The sequence below is a fragment of the Tyto alba genome, unplaced genomic scaffold, assembly GCF_018691265.1.
Source record: "Tyto alba isolate M040663 unplaced genomic scaffold, T.alba_DEE_v4.0 Super-Scaffold_2, whole genome shotgun sequence".
In the NCBI taxonomy this organism is placed as follows: domain Eukaryota; kingdom Metazoa; phylum Chordata; class Aves; order Strigiformes; family Tytonidae; genus Tyto; species Tyto alba.
This window is the reverse complement of record NW_024881282.1, coordinates 63,177,245-63,196,353: the sequence shown is the minus strand read 5'-3', so window position 1 is coordinate 63,196,353 and position 19,109 is coordinate 63,177,245. Positions and strand designations below refer to the sequence as shown.

At 40.0% G+C, this 19,109-nt stretch overlaps 1 protein-coding gene across 7 annotated transcripts in view; it reads right to left on the bottom strand.

Moving 5' to 3' along the window:
• ST7 (suppression of tumorigenicity 7) overlaps positions 1-19,109 on the bottom strand; it is a 154,245-nt gene that overhangs the window by 14,880 nt on the left and 120,256 nt on the right. For 5 of the 7 annotated variants that reach the window (XR_006165305.1, XM_042792437.1, XM_042792436.1 and 2 more), the window contains 2 exons: positions 11,439-11,511; positions 9,783-9,885 (listed from right to left, as the gene is read on the bottom strand). Coding sequence is in view for 6 of the 7 variants with exons in the window: in XM_042792437.1 (XP_042648371.1) it covers positions 9,783-9,885; positions 11,439-11,511 (176 nt within the window). In the remaining variant the exon portion in view is untranslated. Of the gene's footprint in view, positions 1-8,609; positions 8,747-9,782; positions 9,886-11,438; positions 11,512-19,109 lie in introns of those variants that run through there. The other 2 variants (XM_042792440.1, XM_042792441.1) reach the window with 2 other exon arrangements.

Here is a 19,109-nt window from a genome sequence, read left to right as displayed (position 1 = left end):
ATGTGTAATATCACCAACTGCACTTGAAGATAATTACTGAATTACTCCCAAAGACTAAGATATGCTGACAGATAGTTAATGTTCTGCTCTTCAGCTGCAGTAGAGGGACTACACAGAATTTCAAAATGAGATGTCTCTTATGAAAGGAGATAGAAAAAAAGGGCTTAAAGCAGAAAAAAGGATTTAATTACAAGAGATTTTTAATTAAAAGTGTTTATAATAAAATGATTAAGACATTAAGCAGTTTGATGCACATAAAGAAGCATGCAGTATTCATAGTTTGCACACAGGTTTCTCTACTGCATTGCTGTCAACTGGTTGCAAGGTCTATGAACGTGCAATGTTCGCAGCCACCTACATAGCTACCAACAAGTTACAAAGTAAAAAAAAAGTTACAAAATGTAACAAATACCTTATTTCCAATAAAAAGAAGTATTGGATGGCTAAACATGCTACTTGAAACAGTTACTGAAAATGGTACGAAAATAAAAAGCACCACTGACTAAACCCAGAAGCAGTTTTCCCTGTTACTGGATCCCCCCCTCATAACAGAAGCAGATAAAACACATGGAGGGTCCATGCCACACGAGAAGATAGAGGTCCTGGACATTATTCAAGCAAGAGAATTTTCTTCCGTCCCCAGCCTATGAACTAGACCGCTACCAGTTCAGCAGACATTATTTCATCACTGGTGTTACTACATTCCAGTTAGTAGAGGGGAAAGTGGAGAGGAAAGATATACCCCTTGTTGGCATGCTTTATAGGGAAAGGAATGACAGACAGAATTCACAGGCTGCTCAACTCCTGTTTGTCAGTTCCCCTCTGAGAAGTGTAACACTTCCCAGCTGTGCCCTGACTGCTCTCCAATAGCACAGGGAAGCTGTTGCTCTCTTACAGGATGCCCAAGAGCAAATGTTCTCCACACCGGACTATTTAAGTTAGCACAAAAGGCAGCAGGTTAGTCAGGCAGTAGACTGTCAAACCCTAACACAAGGTTTGGAAAGGAAAGTTATGGTTAATTGCTGGCAAAAAGAGAGCGAGTGTGAAGCCTTTCCATTTCACTGTGTGCCTATGCACTGGTCTGGAAGGAGAAGGACTGCAGGACCCAGGGACTGACAACAACCCAGTGCAGGCACCCACCAGAAAGCAGTCTGTCACCGGAGGTGAGACAGAGGCATGGGTGGTGTTAACCTTCCACATCTCCTCTTAAATGCTGGCTTCTGTGAATGGGATGAGCTGGTGCAGAAAAGAGGGCAAAAGAAATAAACGAGAACTGAAAATCAGCCTTGGGAAAAGGAAAGGCCAGAAGCAAATGAGCACCAATATCATGACATTGTGGAGGGCATCCTAGAGCCAGTCACCCCTTCACCTGAAGGAGCCTGGAAAGAGCTGGCAAACAGGTAAAGGATTTAGAGAGACTGTGATCAAAGCAGAAAATTGTCAAACCTGGGAAATAGGTAAGTACTTCAAAGAGGAAAGAGAAATCACATGTTTCTGAAGCAGGTAACAGTATTAAAGGAGGAGAAACTGAATTAGCAGTGGGAGTGATAAGTTTGACACTTGGATTTTCTCCAAAGACTTTCACAAAAAACTGAGAGCTTCAGAGCAGGTGGATTAATGGAGGAAGCTGTAATTTAGTAGGCAGGACAGGGGATTAAGAGCAATGGAAAGAACAGAATAAAGAACTGACAAGAAGAAGGGAGCTGCTAGCCTTACAGGTATACAGCAAACATTCTTATTCACTGCTCTAATGAATGTGTCATCATTTTAAAAACACACATAATACTTGTTGAGCAGAATGAAACACAGCTGCAAGAGCTGCATGTTTCTATCTGTTTCAGTAATTTAGAACATGACTCTTAATTCCATTTTTTTTTTTTTTCAAAAGTAGGTAAGAAAGTAAGTTCTCATTATTTAAATACTTCAATCAAATGAAAACAAACCCAAAGCCATGTCTCTATTTGTAGGAAAACTAGGAAGGAATGTCCTACTTTTAGGAGTGTTGAGATGAAAACATGTTATTTTGATTCTTACGTATTGCTTGTTATCAGTGATTAAAAGCAAATCAAGTGAAAATACCAAATGGAAGGATATATCTTGACACTTGCAAATCATTCTTAGTCCTCACTCAGCTGTGTTGACTTTTCAGTCCACATTTTTCTCAGTTTCAGAAAAACTACTTTTTAAAAGTTCCTCAGATCAAAAATGTGAAACACTTCTCTCTCATTACTCTAGCACAGCTACTTTCCCAAACAAAAAGTCCATAATCTGGTTTGGTGATATTCAAGACGACCCACATATGAAGTTGATGGATGGCTCAAATCTCATTTGGGCCTCATAATCGTTCTTGGTTTATATACAAAGGTCAGCCACATCTTTCACGCATACAAGCTGTCAATTAATTTACTCTGGAGGCATTTCCAGCAGGAACACTAATTGTACACAGCCCCAGAGAGATCTCATCTGGAACACTCTGTACAGTTCTCATCAGGCATTTTCAGAAACGTAAAGATCAACTTCTACAAGTACAGAACAGAACCATTCAAAGAAATGGCAAGTCTGCTTTGTGAGAGGGCACTTGAAGGCCTCCATCTGTTAAACTTCTCTAAATAGGAGTAACAGGTACCAAAAAGGTACCTAGCTGTAGGTAGGGCTTGATTATTATGGAAGGAGAGACATGGTTGTCCATGAAAATTAGGATTGTTTTGATGTCCTAGAATATCATATCCATTCATGTATTGCTCTATTTTCAAGAAGAGTTCAAGAGCCTGGAGGACATTCAGGTTCCTGGAGGTTTTGCTGACAGGGCTCAGGATCTACTTAGAGATAGCACAGCCAAGCAGGCTACTGGGACCCAGATACCTGACAGGCAGGACTGAGTCCCAGCAATCTGCTGGGTTTCTAGCAGATTGACCATGAAATCAACGCAGTCCCCCTGAAACATTTTGGATTGGACAAGCAGACAAATTCTTGTGAAATAATGAAATGAAATTAAATGAAAAATTCTTTCTTCAAGAACTATTCAATAAGCTGCAGTCCTCATGTTGCCTATATAATGTGTGAATCACAGTCCTGATGGACTTCTGCATGCAACAAGTATCTCCAGCTCTTGGAAAAAGTCAGCCAAACACATCTGATTGTAGTTTCCAAGAGGCTGCTATTGCACTTAATCAAAGAGACTACACTAGCAAGGTACAGTCTTCTGTTCAGCCACCAAAGACTTCAGGGTGGGAATCTGACTATTTATATCTCAACCTTTCCAAACGCCTCAGTCCAGAGCACAGCCCTTGTTGCTACAGGACTAATATGGACACAAGATCCTACCATACCACTAAAATTCATACCAGTATGAACTTCATCTGGCTTTACAAGAAAACAACCTACACCTCTCGACAGACTCCCTATTAACTATAACTCCTGATATATGGGCATTCTCTCAGATTCAACCACAACCTTTACAATGTAAATAATAAAACTTCGCTACCTTTTCAATACTTTGAATAGACAAGGAAGACAAGACTCTAAACTTGGTTCCACTTCAGAAGGAGAGTCAAGTAACATGCTAAATAAGAAACTTAGCAAAGAGCTAGTCCATATGGAGGAAATGAAGATGGCAAGCCCAGCACATCTCCAACCGCATTTGTTTTTCAACGATCAGTGAAGAAGTTTAACTAGAACAGGAAATACCGTATCATCACCGTCTGGTGTTACCATGTTCCTTTAAAAAAGGAATCAGCTCAGAAAAGACAATCTAGAAAACTTCAGCCAGAATGACCTAGTCTTAATCAAGTCATGGGTGAATACTGAAGTTGTGCAATGATTTCTGTCTTCAACAGATGGCTCAATCAGCCTTTCTCCACTGCACTATTTTTGGCTTTTTTTGTTTGTCTTTTGTGTTTCTCTGGTCTCTCTCTCTTCTCTCACCCCAAACGTTTTCCTGTCAAAACCCTGTATTTTAGGAGTTACAACAAGGGTAACAGTATTTTTCATGCGCTTCCACAAAGGGCTTCTGGGCCAGTTCCATGACATTGTAAGATACATTGCACAGCTATAGGCATTCTGTACACATATGGGAATATGCCTTTTAATGAGCATTTGAAGGACGACAACGGACCTTGTACACATGAAGTGCAACATGGTGGAGTTTATATTTCTCTTACCTGAACTGATTGAATATACATTATTTATTTCATAATATTGACAGCACGCTGGCTACTAATTCTCCTCTGCTGGGAGTGCTTCTAACATTCCACATTAATGAGCTACTCCAGTGCCCTTTTATAAAATAAATCAACCGCTCTCAGGCAGGTTTCCTTCTTTTTCTCAGTTGTGCAATTTGCCTCTGAAATTACAGCTCAGGCTGCAAATAGGCAATAGTCACTCCCGCACCTGTGACAGCATCCCTCCAGGCCAGAATATGAGAATTTAACATTGTTTGAACAGGAACTCTCCTCCTCCCAGCAGGATGAACAGCACAAGCTTAAAACAGTTCCAAAATACTGGTTTCTACATGCCCAGAGAAGCCACTTTAAGGTCACCTTACAAGTTCCCATTGGATCAATGGTAATTAAGACGTTTGGCTTTTTTACTGGAGATAGAAAACCAAATCACTGTCTTACTGAACAGTTAAAAACTCTCTTAAACATGTCTGGAATAGGTTCTCTGTAATATCATGGGGTGTGCGGAACAGATTCATTTCCCATCTGGTATATGAATTTGTTTGCATTATTTGTTTCTGTTAGCAACTACAACTTACTAGAAACCACACAAGCATACAGTCAGACACAGTTCTTATTAAACAAAATGAAAATAAATAAGAAAGGGATGAAATGAAGAACAGATAAATCTTTTAAAGTGTTTAAGTCAATGGTTTGTTGTGTCTTTTTAAGAAACTGTTTACACACAAAATTGTAATTTCTTAAAGTAATAGCAATATTTAAGTTGCCCAATTCAAATGCAGCAAACTTCAGCAGGTACTCTCTTTAAATCAACTCAGCTCCTGGCTTACATAGCAAACCCATATAACTGTGTGCAGAGCACACTTTTGACTCACTTTTAACAATTAGATATATGGACCATCATCTGTTTTCTCTTCCCTTTGACTTTACTGAACAGTTTGTGTCTCATGATCACAGAAAGGATGGGGTGGGGGCTTTTCAAGAGGAGTCTGAATGCAGGGAAAAAGCCTTGCAGTTCAGAAAGGGTGTTCCACAATTGAGGAATGTCCCAGAAACAGCTGTGGTACTTTATCAGCATTAGCTTGGGATAGTCGTAATACATATAAGTGAAGAAGCTCCAAACACAAGATAGAAATAATATTAATGAAGTCTTGTGTGTTTGTGTATATACATATACTTCTTTTCCCACCCACTCCACAAAATATGTACTTTGCATGACATAGGATGTACTACTCTCTTTTCCATATAAAACCCTCTGGAATTACAGTGATACTCCAACTGCTTCAGTGGCAATAAACCCCTTTTTGTTTAACTCTTAAATTTCTGGGCAGCACATTGTCAGACAGTGTCAGCACACTTCCTTGGTATCAAAACTCCACAGTGCATGCTGCTACACTAAACCAAAAGGATACTAGTCCATAGAATCTTATTTAAGACAAAGATGGTTGAAAAAGAGTTCAGGCAAATCTTCACAAACAAGCGATGTAATTTGTTATGACTCCTCTCATAGTTAAATTCACAGCTCTTTGCTTTGTTTTCTTTCCTGCTTTACCGCTGACTTCAATCTGCTGCTGGTTATGTTTTTCTTCTGCTAAAAAGGACCCTGAAAACACTCTGCCTGGTGAAATGCTTTCTTTTTACATAGGCAGTCTCTGTCAAAGTATAAAACTGCAATTTGCTGTAGCTGAGTTGCTTCAGTAACATAAACAAACTGCAGATATATACAATATATTTTATCAGTTATTTTTCTAGTCCAGCTTAAAAAATTAAGCCACTTTCAAGCACAGAAACCTTTTTACAGGTAAAATGCCTTCAGAATGATAAGTCTTGATCAGTTGGATCCATTTTCACTGCAGTCAAGAAGATCATAGCTGACAAACCTGAGCTGGCCTTACTTACACCGCACAGCTCAGCTTCCAGAAACAACACAGCTAGGTCAGCTGCCCAGCTTCCTGGAGAGATCTGCCAGGCTGCACTGAGCTCTGTATTGCCTTTATTCACTTAAACCAAATTCTGGTACCTACACATGTTGTGCCTTGACTCCAGTGTATTTTGAAAACAGTAAGAATTTATCACCTATAGCTGAGACTTAATGGACTGATCTCTGGGGAATTAAATTGTCATTGAAATGCTCTCAAAAATGGAGGAAGAGACCTGTGTGGAAAGAAGGTTATTTGCTGGAAGAGTGGCTGCCTGAAGAAAGACTCAGCCATATTAGGCCTCTGCAAAAGCTATTTTTGTGCAGACAGAAAATAAAACCCAAGGTGATGCGTAGTCATCTAGAATCAATAAAAGTGGGTGCCAACATCTTCATGACAAACATACCGAGAAGACTCCCAGAACCATGTATACACACTGGTTTCTATGTGGAAGGTAGGTGTTTTTGCAGGGTTTCACACCCCTACGTAACAATGGAAATCTGGGACTTTTCAACTTCTTAAGGGATTCCTACACCTTTAGATCACATTCAAAAGAAAGTGTAAGAAGTATATCTGACCTCTGCAACATCACTATGGAACACTGGACTACAATCTGGCCATAATCTCCTAGGGAAAAATCAGCAGCATTGTAAGAGTCCCATGGTTGTTTTACACAAACCTGCAATAGGTCACAACCCAGTCTCCCTTTCCTGCTAAATCCTTCTCAGCAGCATCTTTCACGGTGTTCAGAGTGTGCTTCCTGCACTCCCTTTGTCTCAGAAACTCATCAGCAAACATCTGCTATTTCCAGCTAAGTGTCTTGAAAATGCATATCCAGTAATAATCTTTCTGTGTGATAATTCTAAATTGTAATGATCTACACTGAAAAGGGTAAAATCTCCTTTTGAGACAAACCAGAAACATTGAACCATTTTTTTTTCTCTTGAATAGTGCAGTTCCCTGCTTTCAAGACTTCTGCTGGGAACTTTGCAAATGCTTTAAATAATTTGTCACCTTTGTAATTTATTTCTTTCTTGATGTGAACAAGAGACTCATTAGTGTTTAAATCCTAAAGAAGCTTTGAAGACATATTAGTTTTGTGGCATTGTTAGATCTCTTGTGATGCTGCTTGCTTAAACTTATCTCCATTTCATTATGAACAAATTGGATTACTTAAATCAGAATTGAGTGAAAAGTGAGGTGTAATATCCATACTGTGCATGAAATTATAACCAACAATATATTTTTGCCACCTTAATATCCTTTAGCTAATAGCAGAAAGAATGAGTGTGAAATCATCAGTGCTGCATATTAATCTGTATTAGGCTACACTGTTTTAATGTTAAAATATGAACTAAAAATCTCCTAGAGTCTGCTCCCATTACTACCTTGTTATCCCGATAATTTACATGTTTCACAAAGGCTTTCAATTTCAAAATGACAGACTGAAAAACTGAGGGAATCAATTAACAATGTAAACTGACTGAAAAGCTCAGGAACTTGAGTGAGGAAGAGGACTGGAATTTCTTTAAATTAAAAGTACTGAAAATAGCACACAATCTGCTTTTCATACATGGGGATACTTGTCAGAAAGATTCAGCCTTGTATTGAACAGTCACCTAAACAGAAGCTGGCTAGGGAGAAGGAGGTCACAAGCAATGAATGAAAATATTGAACAAGAAAAGCAGGATCTTGGAGGTCTGGAAGGGCAGAGACCATGGAGTAACTGCCTTAGCTTACAGTAAGGTAGATTTTGCAAAGGAAGTCAAAACAAAGAAGAGCAAACTCTTAAGTATAAACAGAAAAAGAACAAGCAAAAAAGTAGTAAGTGAAGACTTAGCCTGAGTTTCATGGCAGTGCAGATCATGGAGACAATAGCAGGATGGACCTTAGGTGCATGTACAGAAGTGGAGGCCACTGCAGCCAACAATTTCTGTCCCTGAACTGTGCATGAACCAGTCCCAGAAACACCCAGACTAGCATAACTGACTTCAAGTAAAAAGATCCCTGCTCAGAATCAAGTGATCCAGTGATGAGAGAAGTAAATGCAACGCTGTTAATTTAAAGAGGGAAACAATGTGTGTTAATATGGAATCATTAGTATGCAAACTGTTAAAAAATATATTGATGGAAAGAATTATCAAAAGCATGGAGGTAAGTGAGGAAAATAGAACAGGTTCCCAAGGATTGCTCATCACAGGCTAAACTGGTATCTTTGCTTGGCAAGACATCTAATTTTTTAGACAGCAAGGAGGGAATACTCTAACCGGGCTTCAGGAAAACATTCAGAAAGGATCACCCAGAACAGGACTGGAATAGAGAGTTAAACAGGCAACCAGGCAGAAGAGAAATATCAGTGACTGTGCTGGTGCAAGAACCATTGGAATGGGAGAAAGTAAACAGAGTTCCACAGAAGCAGTCCTGGAACCAAACTTCATTTAATATTTTCATTTTATAGTCTGGCACAAAAATAGATCAGCTAATAATACAAAGGGACTCATCTCACCTAAATCTTGATGTCTAAAAATCAGGCTTTTACTGGAAAAAGTTGCTCCTTTCATAGTCAATGCAGAAACAGGCACCTCGGAGGGAAAGTCTGTCTAGAGATGTCTAAGATAGTTCCTTCTTTCCACTGCCTGTAGAGGAAGTCTAGATGATTTTATTAAACAAACAGCCTAACCTTCAGGTAGCTAAGCCATGCTATTTACTGGTTGGCATAACAGATAGAGCTCACAGAGAAAATATTTAATTCCTGCAAGGCATGAGAATAAACTTTCTGCCATCCAGGTGTACATATGAGACAGGTTTTGGGTTTACCTTGACCAGACTTGGTGTTTAGCTGTACCGATGGAATAGGGTCCCTACATTGACACACATCAGTCCTCTGCTCTCCAGTGGAGGCTGCGGACTTTCAAAGGACAATACTGGTCCAAAGGTTTGTAGGGTGAGGATCAGAGGCAGATGTCCAAAGGCCAAAAAGTATCTGCCTCTAGTTTGCCTTTACAATGAACTTACAAACTGCAATACTGAGTATCAGGTGATGAAATAATAAAATACATTAGCCTTTAGTAGCCTCTGGGCAAGATTCTTACTGCTGAGATGCATATCTAGAGAGGAGATTAGGGAATTAGAACATAAATCCCTTTTCTTACTTTGTAGTTCTCAGCAATTTTTCATCTCTGAGCTTCGCATTCTCAGAACTTAATGACAGGGTGCTGCATAAGGAATTACTAATGCAACTTACATGAAGCACACCATGAACTCCAAACATAAGTTCCTTTGTATAGCATGCCAAAACCAAATTCTTACGTGTAATCATCAAAAAAAAAAAACCCAAGATATTTTGAACTAGAAGATCTTTAATGGCTATTTTGTAAATAATAATCTGTCTTTATGTATGGTTCTGTCCTCCAGTGTAGCATTTGGTGGTGTCTACTAGCACAATCCACCATGCAATTGTTGCTCACGTAGAGGACTGGCTTCTGCTAAAATGTCAAGTTGGACGGTCCAGAGTAGAAGACACTGAATGTGAAATACCAAATGAAAAAACTGTGCATTCTATCAGCTGCTTTCCCTTCCCAATGTTTCTCCGCTTTCCACAACATCACTCATTAATCTAACACAGAAATCAGGATCTAGGTCCTCAGCAGTGTTAAAGCTACAACAATGCTTTCTCCATACTTACTTTTGGCACGTGTGGATTAAATTCAACTGCTCTGTGAATAGCTTCTACTGCATTCATCTCTGCAGTACTCAGCCCTCGCCTTGAGGCAGCCTCTGGAGAAAATCTACAAAAGCAAAGAAACAAACACATTAGGTCAGAAATGCTAGCAAGAAAAAGCCAGAAAAGGAATCTAGAACATGGGCCCATGTAACCAACTGAGTCAATATCCTATGCTCTCCAAACTTCCATAGCAAGCGGAAACTCTGAGTGATCTATTACATCAAGGCCAATGAAAATCCCAGCAGAAGTGGAAAGCATGTTTGCGTCTAACCATGGCAGAAAGTCAGTTCAAACAATCCTTTCTCTGTCACTAATCTAAATTTGCTCTAGGTACCTTGCTAAGGGGTAGTATATTCAAGGCTGAAGTTGCAGAAAAAAAGAAAAGAAAAAAAAAAAACAACAAAAAAAATCAATGCCAAATTATTGTTGGAGGGATTATATTAAAAATAGGTTTGGGGAGGTTTTAGGGAGGTTCCCAACCCAATGCCCCTGGGTCAGGTTGGGATGGAAGCACGATGCAGCAGCAGTAGCGGGTGGTCTACTGGCCACAGCACCATTGAGGGTAGCATGCCCAAACTGAGGGCAAATCATCTGCCCCAGTGAATGAAAAACCAGACCATGCAATCTCTTTCTCACCTCACACCCCACGGCTAACTCCAGAGCTGTACTTGGCAGGCAGACACCACAGGGAAAGCTGTGACAACCTTAGCCCTGCCCTCCCAAGCTGGAGTCGCTGTGTAGGGAGGAAAGATGTTGCAGTAGGTACTGGCGATCTACAGGATAAAAAGAATGAAAGAAAATTACTTAGATCTTGATGTGTACATACACTTTAAAAGCAAAAACTGTCAGGATGTCAGTCAAGAAAATGGCTTTCCACTCTACTTGCTTTCCAACTTTAGGGAGGCATTCGACCCTCAGGTGCACAGACACAACTCTGCCTGGGATTTGTGTGAAGGCATCTGAGAGCAGAATTGGGATTTTTGAGCTCCATCTCACAAGGAGCTGAGCACCCTTTCAGAGTGGGCCAGTGCTCTCAAGTCCACAGGCATCAAGTGGATGTGCTCAGCACCTTGGAAGGTTGAGACCCAAGAGAAAACCATAACAGGAATGAGCAGATATTTGTGTCTCTAAAAATATGAACGTCATCTACCTCTCAGAATCCCTGACATAATAATGCTAAATCCACCTGCCGCTATTTAAGTAGATGAGCAGCCTTCTGAAAGCACTTGTAAAATGGCATTGCTACCAGTTCATCCACAGTTATTTATTACCTTTTTGTGGTCAGGTTTATACAAAGTTGAAGAGGTTCAGCCACACAACACCTTTTAGTTGCATCTCCATTATACTACCTAGGAAGCCAAAGCTCACCCAGACAGTATACATAAAACTGAAACAAGAATTGAATTTATGCTATTTCTCTTCTTTTCTTCTTCTGTAATATTTGAACTGCAATGTTGGATCACTGCAAATTTTTCTTATATATAAAATATTTTAATGAATTTACTGCAGGACTGAATTTTCCTGCTAAGCCAGCAGATTGTTAGGGTGTGGGCTCAGCTAAGAGAAATCTTGAGTTAAATCAGGAATTTTGCTGGACAGTGGTTCTTATGCACTTACTTGTCAGAGACAGCTCTGGCTTTGAGCAATGCAGCTGTGTAACATATTGTTGCTGATTTTGGTAAGCTTATATCTGTTGAAAAGAAAGAAAAAAGTAAACATCTCAAAATTTAAAAGTCTGAAGAAAGAGAAGTGTTTGATTGATACTTCAGAATTTGCATGGCACATACAAAATTATTACGTGAATTCAGAATCCTTTATGATTTTGGGACTTGCACTCCCATGTCAACTGGATCTTTAAATTTCCGACCAATATACAGGCTTTAAAATCTGTGTTAATGACCACTGGAACTGCCATTTAAACAGTAACTGGGTTCATTAGAGAACTAATTCAAAGAATGACATGACAGAGACATAATGAAAGAATTCATTACTTCATACATAAATGCATTGGTAACCTGGAATACATGAATTTTTCCATAGATCACAAAACATCCAAGCAATAGCTGAGGGCTATCTTATTCACTCTTCTTGCTTTCCCTCTGAAGCAGTTATCTAATATGAACATGCAGTAGCTATACAAGCTAAGACAGCTATTTAACCAATAATGAATTTGTCTTGCAAGCAAACAACCATTAGATTTATTGCAGTTAAAGATCAACAGTAAAATAAGGGGTTTTGCCTCTTAAGGAAATCTTGGACCGAAATATTCACCAGACAGTCTCTGGACATTTTATGCTGTTCCAGAGACACACAGGAGCCATAAACCTCATTTAACCCATTAGTTCATCTAAATTTACGCCTGTTCTCTGCGAGCAGACTGGCACAAAGCTTCCAAAAGGTAGAGTGAAATGCTGCTTAATGGACTTGAGTTATAGGTTTGTTCCTACTGTTACCGAGAACTGACTTCCATGTTAGTAGTCTACCCAGCAGACACATGCTATATAGTGACCGAAATATTCCACCATTAAAAAGTTAAACATTACAGCTAAATAAATAAATAAACAACCCCCAGTAAAGGCTGGATTCTGCAAACACTTCTGCACACTGCAATAGTAGAGCTTCCTAGAGTAAACAGCAAATACACAGAGTAGTAAACACAAGGCATTGGAGTAGGCCCACTGTAAAAGTGAAGAGCAGCTAATCTGACTATTGTTCTAAGAAACTATCTATCCCTCAGTTTGTCGTTAAAGTTGATTAGAAAGATGAAATTGCCATAGAGCTTGGTAACTTTAGGGTTAAGAGATTTACTGAACTTCAGTGCTTTTCAAGACAGGGCTATAAAAAGGAGTTAAAGAGGACAAGCAAGTCATATCTCAGCATTCACTGTCTTTCACTTATTAACAACTAAGCAACCAAGCAGAACGTTGTTCTGTTAGACAGAAAACATTGCCAGAATGACTGAGGCACTTTGAAAATGCTACCTGTTAAATCCTCTTTGTTGTCTTTTTATGTGCTCACACTTCAACTATGAGATGTAAAGATCTTGTTGGAGGCTGCCCTATAATATATTCTAATTATAATTTCACTGGAGTATGTAATTGTACTGAGTAAAGTAATTAAAATCAACAGCATGCAAAGCAGTCTGGGTGATAGATATGTTAATTACTCCACTAATAGAAGCTAGCTACAGACACAGATGTGAGCACATCTTCAATGACAGGAGGAGAAAATATTTATAAGCACCTACAATAACCCTGTTTATATCAGGTTTTCCTTAACATTAGGAGGTGAAGTTATTTCCAGTAAACAGAAATGACCTTTTTCAGAACATACCGGTCTCTGTTTTTCAGTATAAACTTTATTCATCTAGTCATAAATGAAGTAAAAAGTAGAGGAATAGAAAAGTGAAAAAAAAACCACAAAAACCAGCGATGTGCTGTCATTTTTAAGGTTTTCATTTGGTCAACTGAATACCATATTTTCCCCTTACCTGTAAGTGTTTCTCTGGGCCATCAAGCCACCATTACCTCACAAGAAATATTTTCCCCTGCATCAGTTCAAACCTAGTAATGTTGGTTCAGGATCTGGCCTTTACAAAATTTTGCATGAATGGCACAGAAAAAGAGGTCTACCTAGAAGTCCCTGGAAAAACATTTTCCCAGGTAAAAGGCAAACTCCACATACTAAAAAAGGACCAAGAAGAGAATGTCTGCCTGGACTTCTTTGACTAATGAAGTGAGAGCACCACTTCACTTTTCTATCTGTTTGAAGGAGCTGAAAACTAGGAGGAATCAAGAGGTCTGGAGTATATAACTGATGCAGAAGAGGAAAACCAATTGTTATGCTGATGAAAGCTGCTTGCTCAGTTTCATCAAAGAAAGCAGGTATGCCAGCAAAAGCCAGAACGACAGCAAGAAAATGGCAATTTAGCCATTAATACACAATCCATGAGGTTAAACATTGAGACCACGTGACACACAAAAAGCCTCTAATTGTATGTATAAAGGCTAGTTTCTGCATCGGATCATTGATACTTGAATGGAGAATGTTCAGTGGCAGTTGCATGGACTAAGTTGTGAGGACTATTACAATTCTTGACAAAGGCATTAAGATATCCTACAGTAGGAATGGAGCTTGACAGAGGGTTAAATATCCTAAAACAAAACACTGTATCACAGAACAACAGCTTCTAGTAGGCAGTAAATGCTCCTAAACTGGAAACATCTGTGCATTTGGATTGAAGAATAATCCATAATGAACTGCTGGCATCTGTAAGGAAGGGAAATGTAGTGAGGTGAGGTAAGGCTCAGGTGTACTACCTGAGTCATTCCTGCAGAAGAAATGGGATTTCTCAAGGAATGTTGCATTTGAATCTGATCACTCATGGTCAAGAACAACAAAAATAAACAGAAAGACTGGATTGTTTTTGTAACAATACAAATTAAATAAAGTCTGAGAGAAGATACAACTGTTCCCTACACATAACCACAAGGAACACCTGGAAAGGAGAAGGCCTGCATAGGTGAAGGATAATGTTGGCACAAGAATAAACAGTTCAGAATTAAATTTAGGCTGGAGATTAGAACAAGGTTTCTGAGAAGTGAATTTTTGAGTCAGATTTCCAGGTAGAATAGTTGAGCAAACAAAATAGCTAATTCTAGGATGGACTTTGCTCAGCTTGTGGAAGGTATAATATCATGTAGTGAATGCAACAGAGGGGAACCTCACTCACCCAGGAGGCCTCTTCCAGTACTAAGCTCCTAATAAGCAAGCAGCAACTATTTGAGGATAATACCTACAGTTCCCTTGGCAATGGAAGAAATACATACAAATGTTCATGTTTATGTTGCTGTGGAGATAGCCCTCAGTAGGTCCGTGCCCACCCTCGTCCAAAAGTGTTTTGCTTTTTGTTTGCTCCACATTAGACTGTAAGTATTTGGCTCTACTATATTCTTGTCTGCTCACTACAATACTTTAAAATTCTCATATAATTTATGCTTCATCTCCAAAACTGGACCTTCGTATTTTACAGAAAAGCATAAAATAATGTCTGGTTACAACTTGAATTTAGCAAGAGAAATAAGTCTAAACTAGCCCTAGGAATACGTACTCTGTTAGGAACCAAAGTGAAGTTTTTCATAAAAGGCCATGTCCAGCTCTGTGAGAATCTGGCAAAATATCTTCACTTATACTGTTTCCCACCCTCCTGTGATTACTTGTGGAGCTCCCACAATGTGCTGAAAGATGTGACTGCTGCTCTGTTGTCAAGGCCATCAGGAAATTTTTGCCTAATAAGAACTGATATGTCCAAAAAGGCTCTCCTTCCTTATTGCTTGTACCTTTAAACAGAATACAAAATAGTCTAGACTTAATTTATGAGCATTTTCTTTTGATTAGCCCCAGTCAGCTATGGGCAGGGTTAGGAAAGTGAATTCTTATTAATCATTTACTTCTTAAGCAGTTGCTTCTGAGAGTGGACTAATAGAAAGACGCTGTGGATAGAGACTTGCAACCATAATATCACTACTTCTCTGATTCGAGATATCCAGAATATGTCATATATAATCTAAATAGGTCATATGCTCTAGTGTTCTTATAAAATAGCAACTAAACCAAGAAATTATGAATCTGGATATGGACTGGTATAACATCCACTATCCAAGCCATCAGAAGGTCCTAAATGTGAAGACACAGGCATGTTGCAATTGCTTTAGATTTTGCATTTAGGAATAAGTCATTAATTAGAAATTATTCCCTATTTTGACCCTAAAGTGTATGTTATTCCCAAGTCAATAATACAGATTTCTATGGACATAATTTCAGATAGATGAATAGTCTTATCAACATTAATAGGACTTAAATATTTGCTGAAATAAGCTGTAGACCTGGGGTCACAATTTGCACAGTAAGATCCTTCCAGTCAAGGAAGTTGCTAGTTCTTCTTCATAGAGTGCTAGAGGGAGACTATATTAAGCTTCTGGAATCATTCAGGTATTTCCAAATAAGTAACTGAAAGTATATCAATAAACTGGAAGAAGTTATGCAAAAAGGTACATCAAAAAATCATGGAATATAGGACATATACTGTACTATGGCTTGGGAGTGAAGCCCAGCTCTGATTGTCTCTCCCTCAGCTGTCTGTAGACGCTAGTGTTTAAGTGATAGGCCAATACTTGCCCTATCAGCATGGAACTCCCCCAGTTCTCTGCACCTGCAGACTAGATTGTTAGCTCTTGCACAGGTGGTAGGAAAAATTGCTTATGGGAAAGATTGAAAGTGCTCTAGCAAATAAATATATGCAGGCTGGATCAGTGATGACAGGAGAGATGCAGTCATTTATAAAGACAGAAATATTAAGGAAGAAAGTGAATTAGACTGATACAAGTGGTTAAAATCAAGAGTAATGGGTTGGAATTCAATAAAGGAAAGTATGAACTGAACATCAGGGGAAAAACACTGTCAAAAATATCTAATATCCTGTAGTATTATCTCCCATGAGAAGTCATTGTATTTTTCCACAAAACGTGGTAGAAAACATGCTGGAGGGAGCAAAACTATGAACACAATGATCTAACGCTTACTTTGTGCTTGCAAAATAAAGCAGTTCTGTTTCTCTGTACTTTTAACACTCTTCTTCAGTGGTGGCAAACACCTCAATCAAACACAAACACATACCCACTGTGTATGTTGCCTGGATTTTGGTCTCCTGATAGGATGGGAAAAACATTTCAGCACAAACAAAAAGTGTTTATTTTGCCATGACCACAACTAAAACTTAGCGTGCTCAGTTACAGAAAGATTTTGAGGTCACTACTGGCTGTAAACACTTCATATGCAGCTCTTACTGAGATGATTATCTCAGTGACCAATCAGGTGTCAGCCCCTTTGATTTTAACAAGTTCAATCCTAAATGCATATAGAGGGGAAGGAGACATTTCTCCTATAGGAGAGATAGGAAGAATGAGATTAGTATAATTAGTTTAGACTTTTTCTGCTTTTGCACAAACAGAGGAAACAAAAAACCCCACAGACTCATACAGCAAAAAAGAGACCAGATAGCATGAACAGACACAGAACTGATACAGAGACTTCATTGAAGTGACAAGTAATTCTGACATGGAGGAAAGAAACTAGTCCTTAGAAGCAGAAGCTGAAAAGGATGTCATGGGAAAAAAGACAAACTATTCTCTTGATACTGCTATTACACAAACTGGAGGTCTTACCTGATTTGCATCTCCTGCAGAAGGTAGACTAGGCTTTGGTACGACCTTAAATAAAAGGAACTCTCTCTTAAGGTCTCTCTTTCAAAGAAATAAAAGGATTATAAAACAGTGTGTATAAGGTAATAGTTGCTTCCACACTGTCACTTGCTACATCTTGAACTCAGAAGAAAGCCCTTTCTCTTGCACTTAGAACATCTACCCAGTTAGCTCCACCACTGTCGTGGTTTAGGCCTGGTTGGCAGCCAACCACAATGCAGCAGCTCTCTCTCCCTTCCCCTCCGGCAATGAGAAGGGACAGAGAGCCAGGCTTGGGGTTCAAGATAGGACTGGGATGGGGGAAAATCCCCCTTTTATGATCACGAGCAAGAGGCAGACTCGTTAGGGGAAGAAAAAATAGAGCATACATTTATTACAGACACTAACAACACATAACAGAGTAGGACAGTGAGAAGCATTGCCACATCTTGAGAACACCTTCCCCCCACCCCTCCCTTCTTCCCGGGCTCAGCTCTGCTCCCGATATCTCTGCCTCCTCCCACAGTGGTGCAGGGGCAGGGAATGGGGGGTGCAGTCAGCGCTGCCACTTCCCTTATCTTCGGTGAGGGGAGTGTCCGGAACTTGTTCCTCCTGCTCCATCGTGGTCCCCCTCTCACAGGAGACAGTCCTCCACAAACTTTCTCTGACATGAATTCCTCCCACGGGCTGCAGCATTCCCCACACTGCTCTGTCATGGGTCACTAACTTCCTCCGACTGGATTCCCTCCCACGGCTGCAGCCCTTCCCGAGCTGCTCCGGCGTGGGACACCCCCGCACGCTGCAATCCTCCCAGCACTGAATTACAGCAGCGGGGCTACCTTTTTCCATGAGACCCCGGCCTTCTTCGGGCACAGAACCTTGATCAGGCAAGCAGAAGCCACAGGCCGTAAATCAATGTCTGCTCCACCGTAGATCTTCATGGGTGGCAGGGGGGGGCCGCCCTGCCGTCTCACCACAGGATACACGGGGATCTCTGCTCCGGCACACCTCACCCCTCCTTTCTTCTTCTGTTCCTCCACTGACCTTGGTGTTCATGCAGCTGCAGCAACTCCTCCTCACAAGTTCCACTGCCCATCACCACATCCCTTCTTAAATACGTTATTGCAGAGGCGCAGCCGATTGGCTCAATTTTCCAAACAGAAGTGGAGCTGACTTGGAGCTGGGGAAGCTTCGAGAAGCTTCTCACAGGGGGCCGCCCCGATAGCCCCCTCCCCTGCCACCAAAAAACTCCACCACTCACTCAACCCAGGACAACCAGGTAGAACATCTCAGAAATACCAGATGCAATCATGGCAAGTAATGAAACTGATGGAGTGCAGCTGTGTTCTCAAATATATACATATACACAAAAACCCTGGAGATCATAGCCGATAAAACTGAAGACCCCAGGCAACTGGTTCATCAGTCTGCAACGCTCTACAAAAGGAATACCTTCAAGTTCAATGTAAATAGAATTTACCCATTTAATAAGTCTGTAAGGACAACAAGAAATTGGACAGAGGGGGACTGAAGAGAGTAGCCCTGAACAGGTTACATTTTAGAGGACTAATTTCTCTACATTAACGGTTTGGATTTCACTAAGTTGAAAGTATTCCAAGACAAAGAAGACTCCGTTTCTAAAGTGCGTCTTCAAAGGCCTGCATTTTGATTTGGCACTAATTTAAAGTAGGATTCTTCGAAGTAAGCTGTTACCAAAGTGTCACAGCCTAGGGCAGAATGAGACCTTTTGTATTTAAAATCTACTTTCTTTCTCTGTATAAATTACCTTCTCAAGTGAACTCTGAATTTGAGACTGTCTATAGTGGTGACATGGTCTTTCTCATTCTTTGCAAGGGGGTAAGTGAAAGGGGAATCTGTATAAGGTGTTCCTCCTGCAAACTAGAAGACTTATAGTCTCACTGGAAAACACTCTCATTTCAAAAAATGGAAAGCAAGGACAGGTTTAGGGAGGAACCATTGCATCACTATGACTAAATACATAGGCATCCATTCTTTTTAAATCTGACTTTAAACTGCCAGAAAGGTCCAA